The 23,366-nt window shown below is 48.7% G+C and overlaps 9 protein-coding genes across 9 annotated transcripts; 2 read left to right on the top strand and 7 right to left on the bottom strand.

Moving 5' to 3' along the window:
* Nucleotides 1–364: 364 nt before the first annotated feature.
* On the bottom strand, nucleotides 365–742 carry BP5553_02015 (uncharacterized protein; the record flags this gene model as incomplete). Its single annotated transcript, XM_032010638.1, has 1 exon — nucleotides 365–742. One exon carries the CDS (start codon nucleotides 740–742, stop codon nucleotides 365–367), a length of 378 nt encoding a protein of 125 aa, XP_031874692.1.
* A 790-nt stretch (nucleotides 743–1,532) lies between these two features.
* Nucleotides 1,533–2,615, bottom strand: BP5553_02014 (Casein kinase II subunit beta; the record flags this gene model as incomplete). The annotated part of the gene is made up of 2 exons (XM_032010637.1): nucleotides 1,533–2,405; nucleotides 2,457–2,615. 2 exons carry the CDS (start codon nucleotides 2,613–2,615, stop codon nucleotides 1,533–1,535), a joined length of 1,032 nt encoding a protein of 343 aa, XP_031874691.1.
* Nucleotides 2,616–3,405: 790 nt separating this feature from the next.
* On the bottom strand, nucleotides 3,406–6,015 carry BP5553_02013 (uncharacterized protein; the record flags this gene model as incomplete). Its single annotated transcript, XM_032010636.1, has 2 exons — nucleotides 3,406–5,781; nucleotides 5,857–6,015. The coding sequence occupies 2 exons, from the start codon at nucleotides 6,013–6,015 to the stop codon at nucleotides 3,406–3,408; spliced, it is 2,535 nt and encodes an 844-aa protein (XP_031874690.1).
* Nucleotides 6,016–7,703: 1,688 nt separating this feature from the next.
* Nucleotides 7,704–8,111, bottom strand: BP5553_02012 (uncharacterized protein; the record flags this gene model as incomplete). Its single annotated transcript, XM_032010635.1, has 1 exon — nucleotides 7,704–8,111. The coding sequence occupies one exon, from the start codon at nucleotides 8,109–8,111 to the stop codon at nucleotides 7,704–7,706; it is 408 nt and encodes a 135-aa protein (XP_031874689.1).
* Nucleotides 8,112–8,501: 390 nt separating this feature from the next.
* BP5553_02011 (Uncharacterized protein) lies at nucleotides 8,502–9,824 on the bottom strand (the record flags this gene model as incomplete). The annotated part of the gene is made up of 2 exons (XM_032010634.1): nucleotides 8,502–9,599; nucleotides 9,651–9,824. 2 exons carry the CDS (start codon nucleotides 9,822–9,824, stop codon nucleotides 8,502–8,504), a joined length of 1,272 nt encoding a protein of 423 aa, XP_031874688.1.
* Nucleotides 9,825–11,848: 2,024 nt separating this feature from the next.
* BP5553_02010 (DOPA-like protein) lies at nucleotides 11,849–12,689 on the top strand (the record flags this gene model as incomplete). The annotated part of the gene is made up of 5 exons (XM_032010633.1): nucleotides 11,849–12,027; nucleotides 12,069–12,099; nucleotides 12,153–12,195; nucleotides 12,256–12,304; nucleotides 12,464–12,689. The coding sequence occupies 5 exons, from the start codon at nucleotides 11,849–11,851 to the stop codon at nucleotides 12,687–12,689; spliced, it is 528 nt and encodes a 175-aa protein (XP_031874687.1).
* A 296-nt stretch (nucleotides 12,690–12,985) lies between these two features.
* Nucleotides 12,986–14,056, bottom strand: BP5553_02009 (uncharacterized protein; the record flags this gene model as incomplete). Its single annotated transcript, XM_032010632.1, has 1 exon — nucleotides 12,986–14,056. One exon carries the CDS (start codon nucleotides 14,054–14,056, stop codon nucleotides 12,986–12,988), a length of 1,071 nt encoding a protein of 356 aa, XP_031874686.1.
* Nucleotides 14,057–15,189: 1,133 nt separating this feature from the next.
* BP5553_02008 (uncharacterized protein) lies at nucleotides 15,190–17,088 on the bottom strand (the record flags this gene model as incomplete). The annotated part of the gene is made up of 2 exons (XM_032010631.1): nucleotides 15,190–16,894; nucleotides 17,057–17,088. 2 exons carry the CDS (start codon nucleotides 17,086–17,088, stop codon nucleotides 15,190–15,192), a joined length of 1,737 nt encoding a protein of 578 aa, XP_031874685.1.
* A 4,037-nt stretch (nucleotides 17,089–21,125) lies between these two features.
* Nucleotides 21,126–23,210, top strand: BP5553_02007 (uncharacterized protein; the record flags this gene model as incomplete). The annotated part of the gene is made up of 6 exons (XM_032010630.1): nucleotides 21,126–21,142; nucleotides 21,186–21,208; nucleotides 21,259–21,647; nucleotides 21,695–22,299; nucleotides 22,369–22,644; nucleotides 22,700–23,210. 6 exons carry the CDS (start codon nucleotides 21,126–21,128, stop codon nucleotides 23,208–23,210), a joined length of 1,821 nt encoding a protein of 606 aa, XP_031874684.1.
* Between the last annotated feature and the right edge of the window lie 156 nt (nucleotides 23,211–23,366).

Genomic DNA, 23,366 nt, shown 5'->3' with positions numbered 1-23,366 from the left:
TGTGAACATTATGCTTCTCGTAAGCACCAGTCTTCCGGAAGCGATGGAGGATTTTGTTTTCAATGTCTTTCACTCAGTTGATCGAGCTGACAACACGAGTCTTAGAGCTGGATTTGCCAAGGGATTGGCAAACAGAGCTTTCACAAAGTCCTATTGCATCTCGACAATAAGTCGTCCTTGGAGGAGTGGGGAGGATGGTGTACAGTACTTGACAATCATCAAACGGCCCATGGACCCTTAATCAGTGTAGTATAAAGAGTATATTTAACCAGGCTCAATATTACTATCCGCAAAAGCGGTAAATCTAATAGTAACAACAACCTGAGTATATGACTCATAAACGCTGAGACATTTTTCTTGTCTCTTAAACTGTATATCGCGGCGCGATTGCCCATTTCCGAAGCTGGGCGGCAACCATCTGTACCATTCTTTCGATCAGCCGAACTGATTCAGGGCGGCAGATAGGAGTCGCGATCACCGTCGTCCCATGAGATTCGAACAGTGTTACTGTTTCGAATCCTGTGAAATGTGAGCCGTTATCGGTGTAGACTACCCTGGTAAAACCGAAGATAGATACTAGGTGATCGTCCCACATCTGGGCTGCTGCCGCCGCGTCGACCTTCGGGAACGATTTTGCGGAAACAATCTTGGAGAAGTAGTCGACGACGATAAGTACATACTTGTCCTCAGTATCTCCGTAAAGGCTAGGTGTTAGTGGGTCGATTGGCCCGAGAAAGTCCATTTCTACCATGCTCCAAGGTCCGAATTCTGCTATCGGGAGGATGTCGCAGCTGGTCCGTTTGGGACCTGTTCGCTGACATACCTCGTATGAGCTCGTGATGTGGACAAGTCCGATTCAGTGTCATCACTTGTGGCTCCAATTACTGTCAAGTGCTCGCGGGGACAACTCTCTTATATATGGTGCATCATGTGGGTGAGATTCGAAGGGGATGAGGTGAAATATTGTAGGGGCATTAAGAACTTCCTTAAACATATGGGAGAGCTTTGCAATTTCTTCGAAAATAGATTTTAATCGCAGGGCTCGAAGAGTAGGAATTTGTGGTAGGTGGTGCAATATTAAAAGAAACGGGGATAGGTGGGTCTCACGTTATGCATTTGATCGACTTGCCCGAGGCAAAAAGGAGTGCAACAAAGCCAGGAAGTTGGAGGGAACGAGATCGGTAGCATTGACGATGGTAATTTCGAGGAAGCGATCCCCAAGGATAATTTTATCTACGACATAAAATATGCCGGTCCGGCCTATCAAACGACTTTTGACTCTTGACTAGTATAAAGAATCAAAGACTAAGACGAGACGTAACGGTATCAGCCTTCATCAATACCACGTATAATTTTTCGCACCCCCACTACTAGTGAGTAGCGCACTATATGCCGCATCGTATCAACCATCATAAATATGCATCTCGCTTTCATCAGTAAGTAATAGCGAACACCCCTCTAAGACACCCCACCCATATAAACCCTCACCCCGGAACGCCTTCCATGACAACCGCCACCTCTTGCTTCAACGTTCACCCAGCGAATTGTTGCTCATTAGCGTCAATAGACATAGGACTCCCGCCATTGGGTTTTCGACCCTTCTTCGAGGCACCTAGTGTTTGCCGTGGTTGCGTCCGTGCTCCATTCAGGTTTCCAGCATCGTCCTCGCTTTCCTCCACGGCCCCGAATATAGTAGCCTCGTCCAACTCTATCAGATCGACAGGCCGATCCCTCAGCCATTTCATTCTCGGTCCGCTTCGCGCACGTTCCGATACTTTGAAGCCATATATCTTCGGCTCGTACACTTTCCCCCTTCCTAGTCCAGGCGCTAAGTTATTTACGTTGAAGCCGTTAATCTTCTCCTTGTCATCGGCATCGCTAGCGCTTGTTATTGCGTTCCGGGATCCATGGGCACCTAGGGAATCTGGGCCTTTCTTGCTTATATCGTAGTCGGGAAATGTGAGGAGAAAGAGAGCACCGAATGTTCGGCCGAAGAAAGCGCCGTCAACGGTTTGGAAGCGGGAATTTGGCGGAACGTAGACATCCAAGCAAGAGGGGCAAAACAACTTGACCGTGTCTTCACCTGGTACGTCGGACAGGCCAACGGGCAATGTGCGGACGCCATCGCAGAATGTTCGAGGACAAACGCCAAAATGGCCTAGTTCGTACTTTTCCGACATTTGTTGGATGCCGGCGCGCGAGCAGATGAATCGTTGATGGATAAGGCCGTAAAGCATTTCCGCGGAGGATTCGATAATTGATAGGTTGGAGTCCATACGGTTGTGTCTTCGTTCTATGGCGGCTCTCCGAATTGTGCGGCCCTCCCCTTCGATTGACTCGTCGCCCTCATCCTCCTCCTCCTCTTCGTCGTCATCTTCCTCCTCTGGCTCAACATCCAGAATCATCTAATATGCGTATTAGTCAAGACACTAACACCTTGCTTGTAGAAAACATACCTCCAATGCCTCCTTGTACATCGCAACCTGGGTCTGCAGACCGGTCAAATTGAAATCATCCTCTATGAAATCCTCCGATATCTCCGCAAAGTACTCGTGCCCCAACAACGAACAGAAAGATGAGATCCATGACTCCGGTGTACCCGACGAGGAAGACATCGTGGGGAATTTGGAGGCTGAAGGCAACGTTCAGACAGCCCCAGATAAGCGCACCAGCGCGCGGGTTGGCCGAGGAATGTGATATTCCCACTTTTGAGCTCAATTTCCCAAGACGTTGCGCAACAGCCGCGCCCCAACTTATCGGAAGTGTGTCGATCGAAGGGGCCTCGTAGTAGCGATATATAATGTCGCGAGTTTTCGAGTGCGACTTAGTGAGGGGTTGAACGCGGCGCCTGGTATCTAGTCGGTTGTGAGGAGGGTTGCGTGCGATGTGAAGGTAGCGGCCCGGGAATGAAGGCGGAGGAGGAGACGTGGAGGGTTCTACGGGCTTCGAAGGTCGATATACTCGCGATTAAGGTTAGAAGAAATCACACATGTATGGATATGTTGATAGGTGATGAAGAAGCGGCGCAAATCACAGAAGCAAAGCCTCGTTGGCAGCCCACACTCGAAGATCGTTGGTTCTCTCAACAGGCTTTCCGATTGGATGCTGAGCGAATTTGCGATCTTCATTCACTCGCACGTGATCGTCCCGCTCAACAGCCCCCTGAAATCACATTCGAACTACGAACTATATTTAAGGGGGCAGCATTACTTGAATGATATATCATTACACTATTATGGCTCATTTACACGTTATATCGGTTTACATAAGTCTACAAATCTTGTTTCCATGCCCTGAATTATAACCAATGCGTCCGATGAAAACCTAGGATATGCTTGCCCACCCTCAGATGCCTGTACATCATACCGGTCATTCTCCCCTTTCTCCAACGGTTAAACCGCTCTATCACCAAGCCAGGACCGTTTCCCTCGCCTTTATCGTATCGTCAGCTCTCGGCATCACCCTCTGACAGCAAACTTTAATATACCGATCTGCTATATGGTAGTCCACCCCTCCGACCCGTACCCTACTCTCTTCCGGGGCGAACGACAAGTTATCCTGACTCATGCGCTCTTTTCCCTTTCTGTTATGTACCGAACTCTCGAACCCGGAATGTGGCGGTATCCCAGAATTATTGACTAAACCACCTCCATCGCGAATCAGCTCATACTCCTTTATTCCGACTGCAGTCATCTTGTCAATGGTCTCGGATATAGCTTGCCCACAATCCCGTGGGCACTCAGGATCTGAAGTACCACTGATAGGCTGTGGAATTGGATAATGGTATTCCTCTTCCGGGTGTTGTCGTTCCCACAGGCCAGGCATTTTAGAAACCCGTACCGGAAGTCCTGATAAATCAAGTCCCTCTTCTTCACAGGCAATAATCCAACGACCCAATCGCGCACTGAGAATTCCATCCCATATTCCTTCGTGTCTAGGATAAGAGAAGAGCAAATCGACAGCCTCGCGCCTAATGATGGGGTCTCGGCATTTTGTCGCGGTGAAATGGAGGGGAGGGACGATTCCGACGTCGAAGCTAAAGCGTGGCATACGCGGCAGTCGTGCGGTATCATGCAAACCAGCCAGAATCCGGCAAGTTCGAACGATATATATGAAATGTGGGAGGCAATAGTCATATAACATTTCAGAGTCGTCGGGCATAACTGTTATTGCTATGGCGGTGCATTTCTGGTATAAGGAGATAGTGAGCGCAGCCGGGTTAGCAACTGTGCCATCGGGTAGGATGGCTTTGTCAAGAATCGGACGGAATGCTGTCTCGAAAGCCGAAAGCTCATTCTGCAAGGACAGGAGTTGGTGCGAGATTATTTCGGGAGGTTCGTTAGCGCTCGGGACGTATAATCGGTTATATCTGGTCAGGGTGACAAATTGCAACGCCCGATCCATCAAGAAATCCCAGCAGAGGTGGGCAGCATGGAAATTCGGGAATATGTTGGGTATCGGTATGCGGTGAACGTTATTCAAATCCCAGGCCAAAGGAGGAGTACAAGACATCGTATTGTAGAAGAACCCTTGCCCATTTGCCCTTATAAAAGTTTGAACCACGATATCCTCAATGGCAATATCGCTTTGGAGGAGAGGCGGGGTCGGGGCGCGCAACAGGAGCGACCTTCTTTGTGTTGGGGATGGTAGTGGAGTCGTTGGTAAAGGGACTGAGAGTGGACGGGATGGAGGTGCTTCTGTGAGTGGGGATGAGGCGGCTGAGATGGAAAATTTGGGGGCGAGATCTCCAACGGCGAAAGAGGATGGGCTATATTCGGAGACCGCTTCCCAACTAAGATCTGAGGCGTTGCTAGGCAAAGCGTTCAGATAATTACGAGGTGAATATACCGGACCCATATTTTGTCCTTCACTGTTGGTATCGATTCCTATTGTCGGGCTTTGAGGGTTCATATATTCCCCCATTAGACCGAGGGTCAGGGAGCTAGATCTTATTTCGGATGAAGTTCTGCGGGATTCGAATCCGACATCTAGTTGGACTGTTAGCTCGGCCTCACGGTAGTCATCGATATGTGTCGCCACAGCTCTTTCTCCCATGTTATCATCAGCCATCTGGGTTTGCCTGTGTTGACGGGACTGTCCTGACAACATAGACACATCCCATTGGCTTTGTACAGCCTGCGTCGGTGTCGTAGATCTCGATTGTGGTTTTCGAGTGTAATAGCTCCTGAGCATCTTGAGGCCGGCTTGAGTCTGCTGGATACACGACGCTTTGCTCTCTTGGGAAGCTTCAAAACAAATGAATAGCACACATGTAATAAGTGCACTCCTCAGCTGTGGAGAGGGTGATGATGATATGTATTGATTTAGGGCTTTGATCGCCTTGATATGTTGGAGAACAGCATATTCGTGATGCTTCCCACTGATATTCTGGAAGACATTAGATTTCAGATGCGGCGGAGGGGCATCCTCCAACCCCTTGCTAAGAGCCCCAAGGGATATAGCAGCGTGTCGAATAGCGCTCACATGGTGGCTTTCCTGTAGAACGAGCTGGCTCCAAAAAGTGCTAGAAGGAGTACCATCAAAGAAACCAGGGATTTCATAGACGGTGCGTTCCGCAAACACTTGGAAGTAACGGCTCTCTTCGTCGGCACCATGAATAGATATGGTTGGGGAGTATAGGCTTGTAGAAGACGAGCGAGGGCGTATGTGGCTCACACTTCGTGATCGAGAAGCATCAGGAGCGTAGCCGTCGCAAGGACGACCAAACCTTTGACAGCGAAGGCACTCGGGCTTCGTCTCATCACATTTTACTCGCCGGGTCTTTATATTGTATCAGTATCATGGGCTATACCCATTCTTGGATGATAATCGAGTCGAGAGGAAGAGCGAGCTTACCTTGCAAGTGATGCAACCCGATTTGACCTTAGGCTTACTTGCCCTCCCCCTTTTGTCGGGTCTCCCCTTGCGTTCAAGAGATGGGTGGCGGTATAACTCGGTCGGGAAATCTCTGTTTGGATGTAGGAAATCAGAATCTGATTTTCCATGCGACCCCATTGTTCTATTTCGTTGGGAGCATCAACGGAGGTCATACAGCTTCGGAGTAAGCAGGATAAGCCAGGGATAGTGAGTGGTCTATTTGATCGGACGAAAACACAACCGGGGATTAGTTCACAGAGGAGTATGGATACAATTGATAGATAGTTTTGAGTTTATCTAAGGTCGTTGCGGCTGGAGGGTTTGCTTGATTAATATAATGTGACGGTTGAGCGCCACACGAGTTTATATGGGCCTAGCGAGAATCCCTTGGATCGGTCTCGAGAAGGAAGACCTGGCGATATCTCGTCTTAACCTAATAGTACCCCACGAGCCAGGAGCGAGGAGTAGAACCGGCAAGCCTGGAGATAGGATTTAGGACATGGCTAGGATCAAAAGGGCGGCAGTGATGAGCACCCACTCTGGTGCTTCAACTTCTCAAACACCAGGTTGCAGGAGAGCGACAATGTGGTGGAGCAGCGGCGCCTGTACCTGCACCACCCAAGCAGCAGGCTCCAAAGGACGACCAGTACAAGGCATGGCTTGCAAGCAAGGCATGGTTCGTGGGGCGCTCATGGTGCTGAGGATGGTGGCCGAGCTGCCGGAGGGGGACGTGGACGTGGGAGTGTGGCTAAGGGGGAACTCGTCAGACTGGAAAGAAGGTTCCATGGACAATGACCTGCCCGGCTGCAATGTTGAACCAGCCCTGTGGTCCCTATCATCAGTGCGCAGAGTGCCACGCCATCGCCATCATGTGCCGTGGCACGTATCATGACGCTCCCAAGGCCCTGGTTGCTGACTGTTTGGTTTGGGGACGGCCGCCCCAAGGGTATTGTTATGCAGCTGACGCCGCCATTCGTCTGTCTCCTCTGTGCAGCAGCATCTCCGATTCTCCAGGATGCCAGGACTGAAATACCCCGTACAGCTCCTGAAAGTAGTGTCAAGAGTAATAAAGTACTGCGAGCATTGAGCTGAAATGAATGATCCCGGTCAATATCCTATTCTGTACAGTTGGCCATTTACTTTCAGCGCTGGACGAGGCGGCAAAGCCGGGTGTACGAGTACATGGTATGCTTGCAAAATTTCTGCGCCGTACTTCGAGCGGTCATAATGATAGGCAGCAGAGTTTGAGAGTTTGAGGGGATGATTCCTTTGGTGATTTGATGATCTGATAGCTTGATTCTCGTATTTTCCTCTTTGGACGCCTGTGCCAAGTCCGTCCCCTTTTCCTAGGTCCCCGACTCGCTAAACGAGGGGCCTAAGACGATGATTGGCCGAGATTACGAGGCGACCCCAAGCGCCTCCGGATCACGTGCCTTGCTTACTCCTAGATAGCTCAGCAACCTGCCAAGTACCTACCTACCTAGGTACCTCTTGTAGAGCTACCTCAGGTACATGCCAGTACTACCCTCCGTACGTAATAGGTAGCATAGACTTACTCATTAATCCTTTGGTGTCTCAAAACTCTCTCCCCAACTTTATGTTCTTATTCGGTTCGAGGCCTTTTCAATGTTTTCATGTGCGTAGGTATGTACTATACTCGTACCTACACTTCCACATTTAACCTCAAGAGTCAAGCCATTCAAGCCGTGTAAAGTCGCCAGGCGCATGTGTGCATTGCCCACCTCGGTACTTCGTACCGCGTCGACTATTCATTTCCAACTGCCAGTTGTACCGGTTGTATCGGTTGTACCGGGAAGTCCCCTTCGTCAGTTAGTGCTGACCAAGCGACTGCAATCATGCGGAGGTAAGCTTTGGTGGGAGGAGGTTGAAATTTGGGATTCAGGATCGGGATTCGGGAATGCTACATCCTTTCCCAAGTAGGTGCCTATCAAGCCTCTCTCGATCTCAGTATCTGTGCAATACATTGGTGCCTGAGTCGGTCCGGATGGTTGCACGGAAACGAACAACTTTATCCGCGATGCAACGCTCAGGCTCGAAGCGCCGGGTTCGGGTTTCGACCAGTCTGCAGTCTGGTCACTGATGCTGAGGTTAATGATCCCGGCCGTCCAGCCAGCCACATGGCCCTTGGCTGTCCTGGTAAGGCTGACGTTTGCCGCGCCTCCGCAGTGCGTTTGCATTGGAGGTACCAAGTACATTGCAGGGTTCAGAAGCATTATTTACGGTTTGGATTAAGTAATAGACGATTTATTCTAAACGGACCTTTCATTTAGTAAAAGAGAAGAAAAATTAAAAACAGCTAAAAGTAACCACTAAGTCTATCAAAAGCAATAGCATTATTATTTTTATACCGTCATTCGTATTTGTCTAAAGAGACAGCCTACTCTCGACAGGACCAATATCGGGATAATCCCGTAGCCTTAACTAAATAGGACTATCTTAACAGAAAAAAATTATCTTATGGTCATGTTAAGGAGATATATCCTCTTAACAATTATTAGGTTTGTCTACTGGTAGAGTCTTGTAGGTGGTATATTTTAATTGTATAATAAGCTTGGGACAATGCCATAACCATTCTATAAACGCCCGATCCGTTCGTAAGGTATCTAATCAAAAATCGACGCTTTCATAGAATTAGGTTGGATATACTCCGAGGCGTTCCGGAAACTAGTGAATCCCCATCGAATCTGCCCGGCCATTGCAATCTCAACGTCCAAGTCCTTAGCAAACTGCCAGGCCAATCCCGTATCACGCTGGAAGGCACGTCCGACAAGGATGACATCTAAATCACTCTCGTTCAAGATATTGTCAGCCAAAACGCCGTTGTTGATCATTCCCACAGCGGCGACGAGCATTTTATCTCCAACTGCCTTTTTCACTGCTGCCGCAAAAGGAGCCTGGAAAGCCGGTCCAGCCTTTATTTTTTGAGCACTGTGGACACCGCCACTGCTGATATCAATCAAATCAACACATCCCTGAGCAGCGAGAGCCCGGGCAAATTCCACTGTATCTTCGAGCTTCCAACCCTTGTCTTCTGATCCGTTGGTCTCTAACCAGTCGGAGGCAGAAACGCGGAGGAAAATAGGCATGTTTGGACCGACAGTTTCGCGGGTTAATTGGGCAACTTCCAGGGAGAGTTTGATGCGATTCTCAAAGCTGCCACCGTATTCATCCGTGCGTTTGTTCGACGAGGGACTCAGGAATGACGAGAGTAAGTATCCGTGGGCGTTATGAATCTCAATGAAATCTACTCCAGCCGCTACAGCGCGCTTCGTTGCAGCAACCCAGGCTTCCTTGACTTCCTGGATATCTTCCTTGGTCATGGCCTTGGGGATGATGTCTCCCGGTGCGAATGGGACAGCGCTGGGTGCCTTTACACCATCCACCCAACCGCCAACGGCATTAGTTGCAGTGACTCCGCCAAGCCAAGGGGGAACTGTCGAGGCCTTGCGACCAGCGTGCGCCAGCTGAATACCGATCTTTTGACCCTGACTGTGGGCAAACTCGATGACTTGCTTTGTCGGTGCAATCTGAGAATCCTTCCACAATCCGACACAACCGGGAGTAATACGGCCCTCGGGAAGAACTCCGGTTGCCTCGATTATCATCATTCCAGGTCCACGCTGGGCAATACCGCCGTAGTGGGCTACGTGCCAGGGAGTCATGTGGCCATCATCGGCACTATATTGACACATGGGCGCCAGCTGGAGAGATGGTTAATGATGACCGGGATACACGTGAGAGGAATCACTTACTCCCAGGCGGTTTTGGAACGTCTGTCCCCTAATCGTTAGGGGTTTGAAAAGTTTAGGAATGACCTTTCCGCTCGTCTGAGGGTCGCGAGCCGTGCCAGCGGTGGGTTGCTGGGCGGGAGTGAAGTAGGAGATTCCCTCGGCGGCCTTAACATGGACATCTGGCCAGTTCGTCATGGTTGCTTATTTCGTTGCTGTTTAATATGTTGCTAATCGAAGTAGTATAATAAATGATAATAATTAAATAAATGAATGGACTGAACGGATGGATTGACAGTTGCGAATTGGGTTAGAGACCCTTACATTATATACTGGTCTACAGTTAGCGGAGTATCTAAAAGATACTCTTAGTTAAGGCGAATATTACCTAGGTACCTAGTCAGGTAGTTGATTTGTAAGAAACCGATTGAAACGTATTTGTAACTTTTCGGAGTTAGTGCCTCGTGAAACTCTCCTAAATATTAGTGGTTCCACAGATTAAACGATGGCAGGCAACATCTAGATACCTGCTAGAACTCCAGTCTTGTTGGAAAGTTTTCCAGCTAAAAGCTTCCAAAATTCCCATTCAGGATAGAACCCCTGTTCTGGCGAAATCACTGTATTTCGTGGTGCTGGTGGCGAGGTCCGATCCGACTGGTGTCCCAAAGTCGGACTATAATCGGGATTTAGAACTACCGCCAGGTTTTGACAAGAAAAAATTATAAATATTCTAGTGGGCCTCCAACCACGGGGCAAGCAAGCAAAAGGAAAGGCCGTGACGCGTAGGACGAACTCGAGTCATGAACGGGGTGGAGTCTGATTCGTTGGTCAGCGGTGCTGACATAATAAATCGGGGTTAAGGTCAGGTCGTGAGTGATTATCATGTGCATACTTCGTAGAGGAGGAGAGGAGACGCAGAGTAAGTACGGGAGTATTAGGAACATGTTAGCCCTCGTTCCTCTCCCAACTGTAAAGTGAGTTACTAGATATTTACCGTGGCATTAAGAGGGCGTCAATCCTCAAATTCATTCTTTAGAAAGTACATCGGTTTTTAGCAATGATGTTTCAAAGAGACTAATCGCCCCAACTGCAATCTTAGATCTTAGTATCACCTTCTAAGTTAGGATTTCACGAGCAAACTGTGAGCGATATAGGGGTAAGCTTTGCAGGCACGAGGCTCATGCAGCTATTGGTTTTAAATTTATAAAAACCTCCAGGCGACGGACATTCATGATTAACCCTCCCGAGTCATTCATCTTGAACATCAAGATCAAGGTGGATGTGGGCCGGACGAACTGATTTTCTGTCAAGCACCGCGCTGAGTTTAGCTGCGAAGTTCGTTCTCTTGGAAGGATTCGCCCACACTACTTCCACCTTCTCATCTAAGACATTCTGGCGGTGAACGTCGCTCACGTTTTGGAGTCCACAATATACGAAACGATCGAGACTGAGTGGTGTATGACCAGGGACTGCTTACATGAGTGTGTGCCAGCTCTGACATGCAAGCATCGAGAACCCCATCGCGTCGAAGTAACCGTTCATACTGGTAGTCGGCGTCTAGAAATCATTCATGGGCATCAAACTACACAAATATATATTAGACGGTGACGTCAGGACGAGGGCTAATACCGAAAATATGCCAAAGGTACGACAATAGACTCGAAGAGAAGACATAAAGTATACAGGCTTACATTTACAATGATCTAGTCGCTCAAGCGCAAAGTTGATGAAACAGCTAGGTATTTTACTTAGACTTTCTAGAGTAGCAAGCCGAGGTTGCCATGATATTATGCTAAAAATAGCATAATTCACTTTCATATATCCTTCAACGCTCATTTATGAGGTATATGCAGGCTGGATTACGCCATACCCCCAAGTCAAGGTGACTGGTAAATGCCATTTATTAATTTGACACATAAACTTCCCAATCTAAACATTAAAAATTGAAGTTCCTTCGTTGGTACATTGAACATTCCAAAGAACGAACTCAGACGAGTAGCCCGCCAAGCAAAACGTCGATAGCAACATGAAGCTTATTAAGCGGCGGGGTGGTACAGTGCCCGCATCACGTAACAACCACACCGAACCGTCAGCCGTTACCAAAGCCAGTATGGATTGATAATCCTTTAATTGATATATTATCCCATCCAACTCCTTTCCCCATCCAAATCCAGATTCCGCAATAGAAAACCCGGAGCATAAAGCACCTAATATAATATAACATGGCCGACGCCTCAGCATACACCTACCCGTCACCCCTCCAGGGCTACGAGAACGCCCCGCCGCTACCCGACGAGAAGGCCGAGGATGGGAAGAGCTATGCCAACCCCCCAACGGGCGTTTTGAGCAAAAGCTATGAGCGATTTACGGAGCCGCTGGATAATGGTGTGAGAGGTGCTTTGTCAGTTTTACCTCCTCCTAGTCTTATCTCTAACACTTCAGCTGTGGGCTTACGAGGAGCAAATTAGCTAAAGTAAATAAAACAGTGATATCCATATCTATTACTTTCAAAAGAACCCAACACAGCTTAAATATGCTCGCGAGCTATGGGAGCGGATTCGTCGAGAATGTAAATTTCGCTCCTCTTTTTCCACGATGCAGGTTTACAGTTTGCTGATTATATACCTAGTCCCAGAACTCCGCATATATAAATTCTGGGAGGAGCCAATTGGTCCTCAGTAAGTATATAATTTCTTCAGCATGTCACGCACCCTACTATCTGGGGATTCGTCCAATGATGGGCCTCGACAAGTAGCTTTCGTCCTACTGCTTGACATTTTTCGGAGTCATATAAAATCTTGCTCAAATTTCACTTCGCTAACCCCTCTTCGCCGTAGTCCGGTAGCAATGTTCGAAGTTAACCTCTTCACACCCGCTCAATTCGGCGCCTTCATCCCGTGGCTGATAATCAATCGCGGCCCGTTGAGCGCCCTAGTTCATCCTAATACGGTGAACCCTAAGACGGGCGAGCATGATGAGCAGGAGAGGGATCATACGCAGAGGGCGACGTGGATGGGGGATAGGATTCCTTTAGATTTGACTCTGTTTAAGAAGAGGGGTTAGGGTGGTCTTTATAGTTGTTGTGGCTGTGCGACATAAAAGTGAGAAGGCTGCTTCCTTTGATGATAACTTAGGGACAGGTGTATGAAATCTCTCGCGTGAGCGTCGAGTTTATCATTCATAGCTTTATAGGATATTATTTCGAATATATCCATCTCTGAATGTGCAGCTAGATCGCCATATAGGTCTAAGATGTGCTGGAAGATTACTCACGCTGCTAAAAGTACATTCACTTGAATCCAATTTCTCAACTGGAGCAGTGCCACTAACATCCCAAGGCATGTCAAGGTAACGCCTGGTCAACGGAACCACCAATTGACAGATGCTGTAACATCCGTCCCAACACTCTTGATACTATGCCACCACCCGTTCGGTATAAACAGCGCCTCTCCAGGTCGCACAATAACCTCAATCCCAGTCCCAACCCCATCTTCTGTCACGTCCGTCCCCCAGACAGCCTCATCCAAAGCGTCCCTCTCAGGTCCATCCATCATCTCGTCTCCGCGCAAACTCGACGGACCCCGCTGCCCGGTTTTCTCCTGCACCTCCCTAAACAACTGGCCCCCGATACTAGGCGGAACCAACCGTACAAGCTTCGTGCTCGCCAACTGCACAAATAGATTCGGATTCGGGTCTTTGTGTAGAGGAGTATACGTCGGCGGAATGCCCATCCAGATATTCGCATCATATACATCTCCCAACTTCGCCTCCGTGACGATTCTCGGCGTTGGGAGATCATCTTGTAGCTGCTTTGGGAGATCGGCGATCTGTGCTTGCGCGATGTAGAGCTGTTTGGGGGGTAGGGTCCATCCGCAAGTTTCCAAGAAGAGCTGTAATGGGGCTCTAAACCGGTGGAACTTCGTACCTAACGAGCGGTCGATAACTGGTGCTGTCACAGGGCGTACTCCATCTCCTAGGGGCGGCCATCCTGTGTCAGGTATATATTCGTCCTTAGTGTTGACGATAAGCTCATAGGGAAGAACGGCTTCCTGAAATGGTTCGAGGTACGTTCGCGATGGGACGACCGCACAAGGCGCTCCCGCTCCGTCTCCATTAGAGCCATCTTGACGCCGTGGGCAGAACCATTTCTGCGCTGCAGGAATCCCTAAACCGAGCAATCTTGCAGTCTGCGAGGTTGCAGAGTCTGGTATAGTCGGCGATCTCGTCGTTATAAGAATAGGTTTTTGTGGGACGAAGGCTCGTTGGCGAAACTCGTCGATATCAACATCGGCGAGATAGCTCACCAATACGTCGGACGCAGGTAGAGCCCGATATATTGGATTTTTGGGAGGTATGGATAGATAGGAGCGGCGTATCGGTTGCGAGCATGTCAATGTTGAACTCGGAGGACGTATAATCGTCTTGAGCATGACGGCAAGCTCTCATGTAGAAGTCCGAGTACGGGAGAAGTTCAATCGCAAGCTCAGCGAGCTCGACCAGTTACACCACGAGACGCATAGTCGTCAACCTCAGGCAGCCATATTCCAGCCTGCCTAAGGTAAGGTACCTACATCACCACCGAGGGTTACATTTTTAAACATATATTAACCATCAGGCGGAATGGAGTCCTGCCACGTTGTGCGGAACATGGATCCTCTGCAGAAAGCCTGATGGACACAAGGGACAGTTTATTAAATCATATAAAACACATTGCTAATTCCCATTACTACCAAAACAATCTGCTTTGACGGGACTCCAAACATAACGCCATCAACATTGAACCTGGGATTACGGCCCGATATCCAGAAGTGATGGATTAGCGTGACCACTCCGTCGTTGTTTTAGTTGGCTTGTTAGGCTTGGAATCTATTCTCGCCAAGGATCCAAGAGCATTTAGGGTACCAGTTTTCCCTATACGCCTTGTCCTTCGTCGCGCTATCTACTCCATATAGACACCTGTACATGTACAGTACAGTTGGAAACGAAATTACAAGGGGGGACGCTATTGATGATGATGCAGTGGACGGGGATTTAGCAATATAAGCTTGGCAAGCTGCTTTGTTAATAATGACCACTCCATCGGCAGGAAAGTAATCGAATCATGACCAAAGAGCCAAGATGGGTGTGGGGTTTATACTTCATGGCTCTTCCTTTGGCCACCGAACTCGACCGTAGAGCTGCGGATTTGGGTCTTGTGTGAGAATACGCGACACATTCGCAAACATCAAAAAGTCGTCCATGACAGAAAATATCAGTTTTGTCAGAGAATTTGATATTCAAATGTCTGTCAATATTCACTAATAACGAATCTTGTTCTCAGTACTAGGTTTGTCTCCGTTACATGTAGGGAGGAGAAAAGTACTAATGGGAGCGGGGTATCATATCCATATCCATATCCCAACCCCGAAATCGCTTTGATGCAAGTTCCACCAGTATATGCAGTTCATCACCTTTCCTTTGTATCAATCCAGCCTGTGGTATCTCCTATACACATGTGTGTATCCCGGGTGATTCGCTCAAGACGCCCAAACTCCAAATTATCTGACAACCCACCATCGAAATTTCATGTCGTTACACCACCATTATGTATCGAGCAACCTATACACTCGCAATTATCGCCGCAGGGGCAGCTCTCCCTCTCCCCACCACAGGGTATGGCAGGCTGCCGGTGTATCGTACAGCCTAGACATTGACAGTCATCGCCGCAGGGGCAGCTGAGCGTATCCCCACCACAACCCTCCGATGAGAATGGATAGTTGACGAAGAAGAAATCGGCGGCAGACAGGCTTTGCTCTTCCCCATTTCCAGATGATGTGCTGGATGGTGTAAGAGGGGTCGGCGACGCCATGGGGTCGGCACCTTGAGGTGGAACCGAGCCGTTCCCATTTGCATTCCCGTGTGGCTCCGGTGCTGATGTTGGCTGCCCATTACTATACATCTCTGCCGTATATTGCTCTGCGGACATAGCCCATGCTGAACGAACGTAGTCCTGTGTTGCATTGTTATACGGATGTGCGGCGCAACCAATGCATTGGCAACCATCACCACAGCTGCATGTATGAATAGTATTCATGGTTTCTGGGACAAGTGGTGCATCAAATGGCAATTGCGCAGATGGTGGCGGGATCTGAGCCTGAGGTTGAGGTTGAGAGTACATGTTGTCTTGTATGCTTTGCCGCCAGGCTGATGGCTGCAGAGGGTTTTGGAACGAGCCATATGTAGGTGGGTACGTAAAGACTGTGGGTTGGCTAGAAACTAGTTGCTGGTATAGGGCCGGGCTGAATGGCATATTGCCTTGTGCTAGCATCTGGGGCGAGCTTGGAACATGCGTGGGTATTGGTGTGCCATTGTTAGATGCGGGCTCTTGTTTCAGCGTATGTGGTGGCTTTGACGAACAACAGCTTCCCTGTCTAGGCTCCTGCTGCTCCGGAATGACGCTACTAAGAGAAGAAGTGCGGTTGTGGCCGTTTTGTTTTGGCGCGCAGCAGGAGCTGCCATTCTTATATGCCTTTGATTCTCCATTGGTGTGGTTTAATGGCGTTGGTGGGGTGCAACATGATCCCCCATTCATCGCAATGCTGGAGTTTCCATTCCCATATATTGATGGCGTAGCGAGCGGACTTTCAACCACATAAGGCTTCTCATGATGAAGCACCCCATTAGTGAACCCATTAGTGAACCCATTAGCCCTCATAAGCGGGTCTTCTCCATCGTAAGGGCTTGGGGGCGGCTGCATTGTGGCATGACTGAGTTGTGGCTGTATATTCGCATACTGGGTGTTGTATCCATAGGTCTGCGGTGGGCCAGCCATCGTATATCCCTCTACAGGAGTGACCGGAATTGGTATACTTTGAGATCGCGGTTTGAAGGGAACAATATTGACGCTATTCATATCGATCCTTCCGAAATTCGAAGGGTCAAATGACTGTTTCCTGCTTGCCGATGGTGGTCTTGACGCCTTTTGAACTTTGAATGTGGGTTTGGTGGGTGATGAAGCATCTGAGGCCCCTTGACTCGAAGAACGGGGGACGATTTGCGGCGCTGGTACCGGTGCTTGTGTTTGTGCTTGTGCTGGCCTGGACCCATCTCCTCCACAATGACATGTCTGTTTCCTCGGAATCGCGGCCGTGACACTTCCACACCCACATGATTGTCCTCCCGGGTGCGGACACTGGCTGAGAGGTCTGCCAGGCTTTCTCACCGGAACCATAAGCCGCTCGTTGGCATGCGTGCATTTCGTTGATCGATGGCCTCGTATACATGGCTCGCTAGAAATATAAGATCAGCGGTTGAACAAAAAAGCAGATAGCGGCCCTGATAGAAAGCGCGGGGCGTAGGAGGGAGTTTTATGGTGATCGTACGAGGCTCAAGCCTAGATCGACTACACGCCCCGCGGCTGCCATGCGCCCCGCCATGTGGAACTAACGTACCAGGCCATCTTCATTCCATTGATAAGAGGCATCTTGCGCAAGAATCGGGCAGTTGCCGCGACAAGGAAGCTCAGTGGTTGCTTAGTTGCTCCCGTTCGGCGGGCCGCAGCAAGCTTGCCTCACCAAGTTGGAGGTCGTCGAAATAACCTCACCGTCGCCGGCGCGCCCTGGAACCTTGTCGCCGCGTGCCAGAGTCTAGTTGTGCTTTTGTGGTTCGGGATCACCAGATACATCCGGCGCCGGCTGAAAAACCGAAGGAATGGTGCGATGCGCGTCAGATGGGTGTCGAACTGCACTGGAAACGCGCGGGCAGGGCAACGCAGCGCAGCACAGTTCTTGGATCCGTCTCCTTTGGGGATGCCGGAGGGTGATCGTAGGAACTCGATTGGGGCGAGGGGACTGGGTTTCAGTCGTTTGGTCCTTTAGCCATGGACCTAGCAGCAGCGATGGGGTTTGGATGAGGAAGGGGGCCGGCAAGAGAGAGAAGATTTGAGCTGGTTTAATATTGGGGGAAGGACTTTGCAGAAAGTGATTACTGTACGAAGCCCTCCGTAACGAGTTCCTGTCTTTAGTCACTTGGTTCAAGTTGGTGGTTACCCCGAGGAGGTGGGATGCGACTGTCGGGGAGGGCGTCGGAGCTAGCGGAGGGGGGATATCAGCAACGGAGGCCTCGCAGGCTCACTCCCACGCTTCCAGCTTCAACAGCTCCTGTGGTTGGTGAACGGCCTGGCCGACAGACACATCCAACCGGCAAGTTGCAACAGAGCGCGCGAACCTGGTAGGCGTTGCGTTGAATTGCTTTTCTGGGTTCGAGGGGGAGGGGGGGAGGGCGGTGGGAGAGGTCCAGGGTGAAGGTCAGGTTGACGGTGAGGTTGAGCCTTGAAGGTAAGGTCGCGATAGTGCAGATCCTAAGTAAGCAGCGTCCTGAGCGCAATTGCAATTTCAGGTGGTGGTTCAACTAGCGACTGGCTGGCTAAAGATCGAGAGTCGTAGTGAATCAACAGCGTAAACACTACTCTGCCCTAACAAGTGTGAATAGTGTGAACGGTGTGAAAGCAAAGGGTTGTTGTGTTGATGTTGAACGAGCAGGTTTTCATTGGTTGGCGACTGGGATAGACAAGCCTCGCCGTCAAAGAGCCCAAAAGGTGGGAACCTCCCACTAGCAGCCTCGAGTAATAATAGTAATACACGGTAGTAACTCTGGTAAGCTAATAAGCTAACAGGCACATCAACACCACGCCACATATACGCTTCTCATTATTATTCCCTGGGGGGTTACTGTACGTACTTCGTATGTACACATGTACGTAGCCGCCCCTCTGCACCCCCCCAGTACCAACAGGACGAATATCAACACCATCAAGTTTATCGATATACAATTCCGTGCCGAGATCCGTCCCAATTATTAGTTGTCAGCTATTACTTCTCCGGTATCAATTATCAAATTATCAATATCCATTTATAAACTATACGCTTCGTATATATTGAGCTAACATAAAAGGGAGTGTTTCGCAAAGGACCCTTTCGAGACCCCTTCCAGCTTTCCAGGCCCTGCAGCTGCTACAACCGTGGCCGGCTGAACTTCGGTCCGGGTCTGCAATCTAATCTTATCGCTTCCCGCAACAGATCTTCAGGGGCAGACGCCTCCAAGCCCCGCGGCCAGAACAGTTACTGCAGTCGGGCGTGTTTGCTGAACAGAGCTCAGTAGTAATAACAGTACTCCGTATGGTTTGAATAGGATTACATAGGTAGTTCGATATGGATACTGGCTTTGGTATTTGTTTTGATTATGAAATTGGCTTTACAAGTCTAGGCCCCTAATCTAACTCGTTCCACATTTTCAAACATAGTTGCTTAGAGGTCATTACTTTACCAAAGCTCTTCTTCTCTCTTTTAAGAATCGAATTGGTAGAATTGATGGAATTGTACTTCATATCCATCGTAGAGACCTCGAAAGCTGTACCCTAGAGCAGTATATCTGCTTTTCGGCCGAACATGGATTTATTCATTCATGAACACGTGATCAATCCCCAATTGTAGGCTACCTAAATGTCTCGACTTTAGGAGAACAGTTGAACTTTCAAGGAGGCTAAATTTCTGGGTGTCTATTGGCTCTTTTCGCATCGCAGAAAATTCAGATTGTATCATTTTAGCCGCCTTGATTATCAGACAAATATTCTTGCTCAGTTCCAGAGTGTGTCATCACACCCTCTCCTAACCCAGATAGAGCCTGGCCTGAGTTCTCTGCTGCAATCAGCTCCTGTCCAAAATAAACCTGCATGCCATCCATCTGCAACTAGCCTGGTTGTTGTGGGGACTCTCTATGCTTGGGTTCTAAAGTGATTGCTGCCAATCACATGAATATTGCTAAGGTGTATGTTACTGTCACTAATACCTATAACTGTCCATTCAAGAAACTTCATCATGGCAAGTATCTTCTTTATCCAGTACACTGCATAGACAAAGAAAGTATGCTGGGGAATCAAGGAGTATTGTAGAAAATAGTGATAGAATGAACTTCTAAATTACTGTCTTTGATAGAAGATGTTTTAAGGACAGGTCAAAATTTGATAATACATGGGTAACCGGCCCTAAAATAATATAACAAACAAAGTGGACGATGTTTGACAACTAAATCTGCAAGACAGAGAAATATTTCAAAATTAGACATTAACCCAACAAGTAGCTCCTAGCGTCTCTGAACATAAAATATTCCATTTTAGCCAGGGTCAGCCAGGCTCTGAAGATATATGGATGCACGTTGCAGTCTGCTTTCTATTTTCTCTAGGGAAAGACGTATTCGTTTAACAGCCAACTTCCCGATGCTATTGATGTGTCAAAACTCAGAAACAAATCCCCAAGATCGCAATAAGTTCTGAGCAGCTGTCCAAAATCACCGCCAGGGTGAACTGGTTTGCCGGGGGTGGCCTTTTGCACTGACAAGAGATTCCATAGTGGTGTGTAATTTCCCGTACCACAGGGATCTAGTTACACATCTCACAAAAACAAGGGAAACGTGAACATGAGTGACTAGTTCGCAACATAGTTTGAGTTGAGACCCGTCGGTCACTTGGCACCGCCTACGTTCGCGGATGATAACATTGAAGCCTACAAGCTCCAAATCTGCTGCGGTAGTAAGGACATTATTCCTGTATGACATCTGGGACGGACCGGCGCTTGTAGCTGACCACCAGTTCCTTAGAGTTCGGCAAAACCTTGAATTTATTCGCGCGCATCTCGTCCGTTACCTCACTAGACATTTTTGTATATTTCTTCGAAAATTCCTCTGCCTGGCTTGGGTCAGAAAAGAAATACCTGTCCCGCTCTTGTTGATACTAGCAGACCTTTCGAACGACCATGGTATAACCCTGCATTTGGTTAGACTCTGGTACTGCTGGCTCCACCATTTACTGCCACGATTATACCTAGAAGCTGACATCCTAAACATCTCGCTACAAGGTGAGAACTCTCTAAATGAAGGCTCATAATGCCGTCTCGAAGACAAAGCGTTATGAAATTCCATCTGTTCATTTGTAAAGCACCAGTATCTCGCTGGAAATCCCCCTAACCGGGGACGAAAGCACCTATACTGCTTCAAAGAATCAGTTGTCAAAGCACAAATATGAAAGTCGAGTATTAGATAGAGTAGTTAAAATAGGTAATGTTAGGTCGAACCTACTAATAACTCTTTCGCTCCTGTCGGTGTTCCTTGGGTTATCCAAGGTTGGCTAGTATCAGAAAGCCTAGCCTTGTAAGCCACAGACGCGACTTGGCCCACCACACCAGTAACGATAGTGGCTTCCCCCAAAAAGACATATCATCGCTAATAGAACAACAAGCCCGTAGATGCTACGGGTGAAGCCTGACTAGACGCGGTCCGGCCCGAGGAGGTTACCGCACGTGATCGGCTTCCCGCTCCGTTTGCTTAACGTACTGGCCAGCCATTTTCAATCTGTTTGAGCAAACTTAGGAGGAACACCTCCGCGTCATCAGTCCAGCCACAACTATCCAATTGCTGGTGCAGCCTACCGTCACCTTCACTAGATCAACTTTATTTCAGCCGGGCAATATGGCTTCCCTCAGAAAGTAAGTGTTCCATCCCCTTCACGCTTCAAGCTAACCCTCTCAGCTTCGAACGCGCCAATGCTCGACGTAAGTACCTAACGACTTGGCCATGGGCTGGTTTGCTGATAGATGTGTAGGATGGGATGAGGAGTCTAATGCGGACGACCCCGTAGCAGATCCTGCAGTAGATCCTACAACAGATCGGTCGGAAAGCCAGCAGACGGCTGTTCAGCACACCGTGGTCACTCCTTCCTCCTTCCCTAACAAGCAGGTCCCTCTAGGCCAACAATTCCCAAGACCAGGCAACCAACATCCCTCGTTTCAGAGAAATCAGCACCCCTTTGGTCCAGGTAGTCGATCTGCGCCACCCGCTCGTCATAATGTCGAAAAGCAGCAGCGGTTTCCCAAGTCATCAGCATTGGAAACCACCAGGAAGACATTGACCAAGCAAATCAATGCGGAGCAGAAAGCAACAGAAGGGAGATATTTGGTGGATCCGGCGGAGGATGCTTATATTGTAGCAACAGTAAGTAACTCACACCACCCACTGCGTCAGCTGCTGACGCGCCGCAGGGCTGTTATCTCTGGCCAGATAAATCTCAAACTCCAATGCAACTTCTTGGTTTGAGGATGGAAGATCTAGACCACATCAGAAAAGAGTTCAACTTGTATATTCAATGGGACGCCGACTCGCGGTCTGTGATTATCAGTTCTGAACGTCAGCCGAATGCCAAATATAACGTTTCCGAGGCAATCAAAGGTATTAGACAAGCATACCAAAACGTTAAGGCAAGGAGTCTCTCAGTTACGCCACTTTTCATTGTGGTTTCACCAGCTAGAGAAACCATGCGACAGATAGTTCGACCAACCAGGTACCGCGAAGGGCTCACAATTATTGAATTGGCTGGGGACAAGCTATCAGGCTGGGATTTGCTGAATTGGGAGTCGACAAGAGAAGCAAGAGAAGAGGAAAACTATACTAAGGTTCATAACCATCTTGCAAAGCATCTTCTAGCTCTCGCACCTCTGAAAGGTTGGATGCGTATGCGGGTCCACTTCGGACATCTCAACCTAACTCAATATCCAAAAGCTTTCGGTCAGTCCCAATGCTCCTTTGAGAAATTTTTGGAGATCTTGGAGAATCCGCGAGTACAAGCTGCTGCGAAATTCGATAAAAAGTGAGTAGAGACTGCTAGTCTTATCTTTTCCCGGAATGGGTTCTAGTACTAACAGGAAATATCTGACAGGCTACCGGATCCTATTGCGGCCTTGACACTCAAAGCACAAATTCTTAGTATGCCGAGTCAGTTCTGTCCTACAGAGGGCCCCACCTTTCTGTTAGAAGGCGTCGGCTTTCAGGATATAGTTTGTCTCTTCTTCAACACCTCGCAGGGTATTCCCATTAGGGTTGAGGCAGATATCGATAGGAACATGGATGGGGATTATCAGATTGGGGCAACAAAAGCATTCCGAAACAATCGTAGAAACAAGCACATCGAGATTATAACAATCGACATTGAAAGGTATGAAACGAAAAATCTAGAAAGTCTTAACAAGCACTAACCACAAAACTTGTAGGAAAGTCGATAGCGCCCTGGAGGTAATCACCGATAATAGCATTCAAGACTTGGACGCACCATGGCAAACACTTGTTGGAAGCGCTATATCCCCCGACTCGCCTGAGCGTACAGATTCTCTAGGCCTGCCATACCCAGGAGTTTCCTTGCAGGGAGGTTGGGATATTGCTGTCGACACAGTGGTGGTAAGAAGCACCATACGTTTTAGAATGCGGGACTCCGGTTATATTGTCGAAATCGCCATATACCGAGAGTGGTGCGGCCGTGACACTGCTACCGAGCCAGATGTCCAGGCCAGTGTTTCCATGTTTCATCCAGATTGGGACGTCGAGATGGAATCTCTTGAGAATACAACAAGGATGCGGAATTGGGATGCGCAACTCAGGCAACTGTTCAATAATGGCACGGAGAGCACTCATGGAGTCCAAGGCTTTGTCGGCCAAGTTGAAACGATTCGAGGCTATCTCAGTGATGCATCTCGCGAGTTCTTTGAGTCCTTGGTAAGCCCATAATCATTCCCAGCTTTTGCGAGTATTTCAAGAGTTCCTCAAGATATTCAACGGTACGCAACGCTTCCCCCACAACCAGCAGTTTTCATATTCATCGCTTCGTTTAGAGCGCATAATATGGTACTTCCATCGCGCGGTTTGGGGACCTCTCTGTTGGCA

This window comes from Venustampulla echinocandica (genome assembly GCF_003357145.1).
Source record: "Venustampulla echinocandica strain BP 5553 chromosome Unknown scaffold_0, whole genome shotgun sequence".
NCBI classification, from domain to species: domain Eukaryota; kingdom Fungi; phylum Ascomycota; class Leotiomycetes; order Helotiales; family Pleuroascaceae; genus Venustampulla; species Venustampulla echinocandica.
The sequence above is the reverse complement of the archived record's forward strand: the minus strand, read 5'-3'. Positions and strand labels throughout refer to the sequence as shown.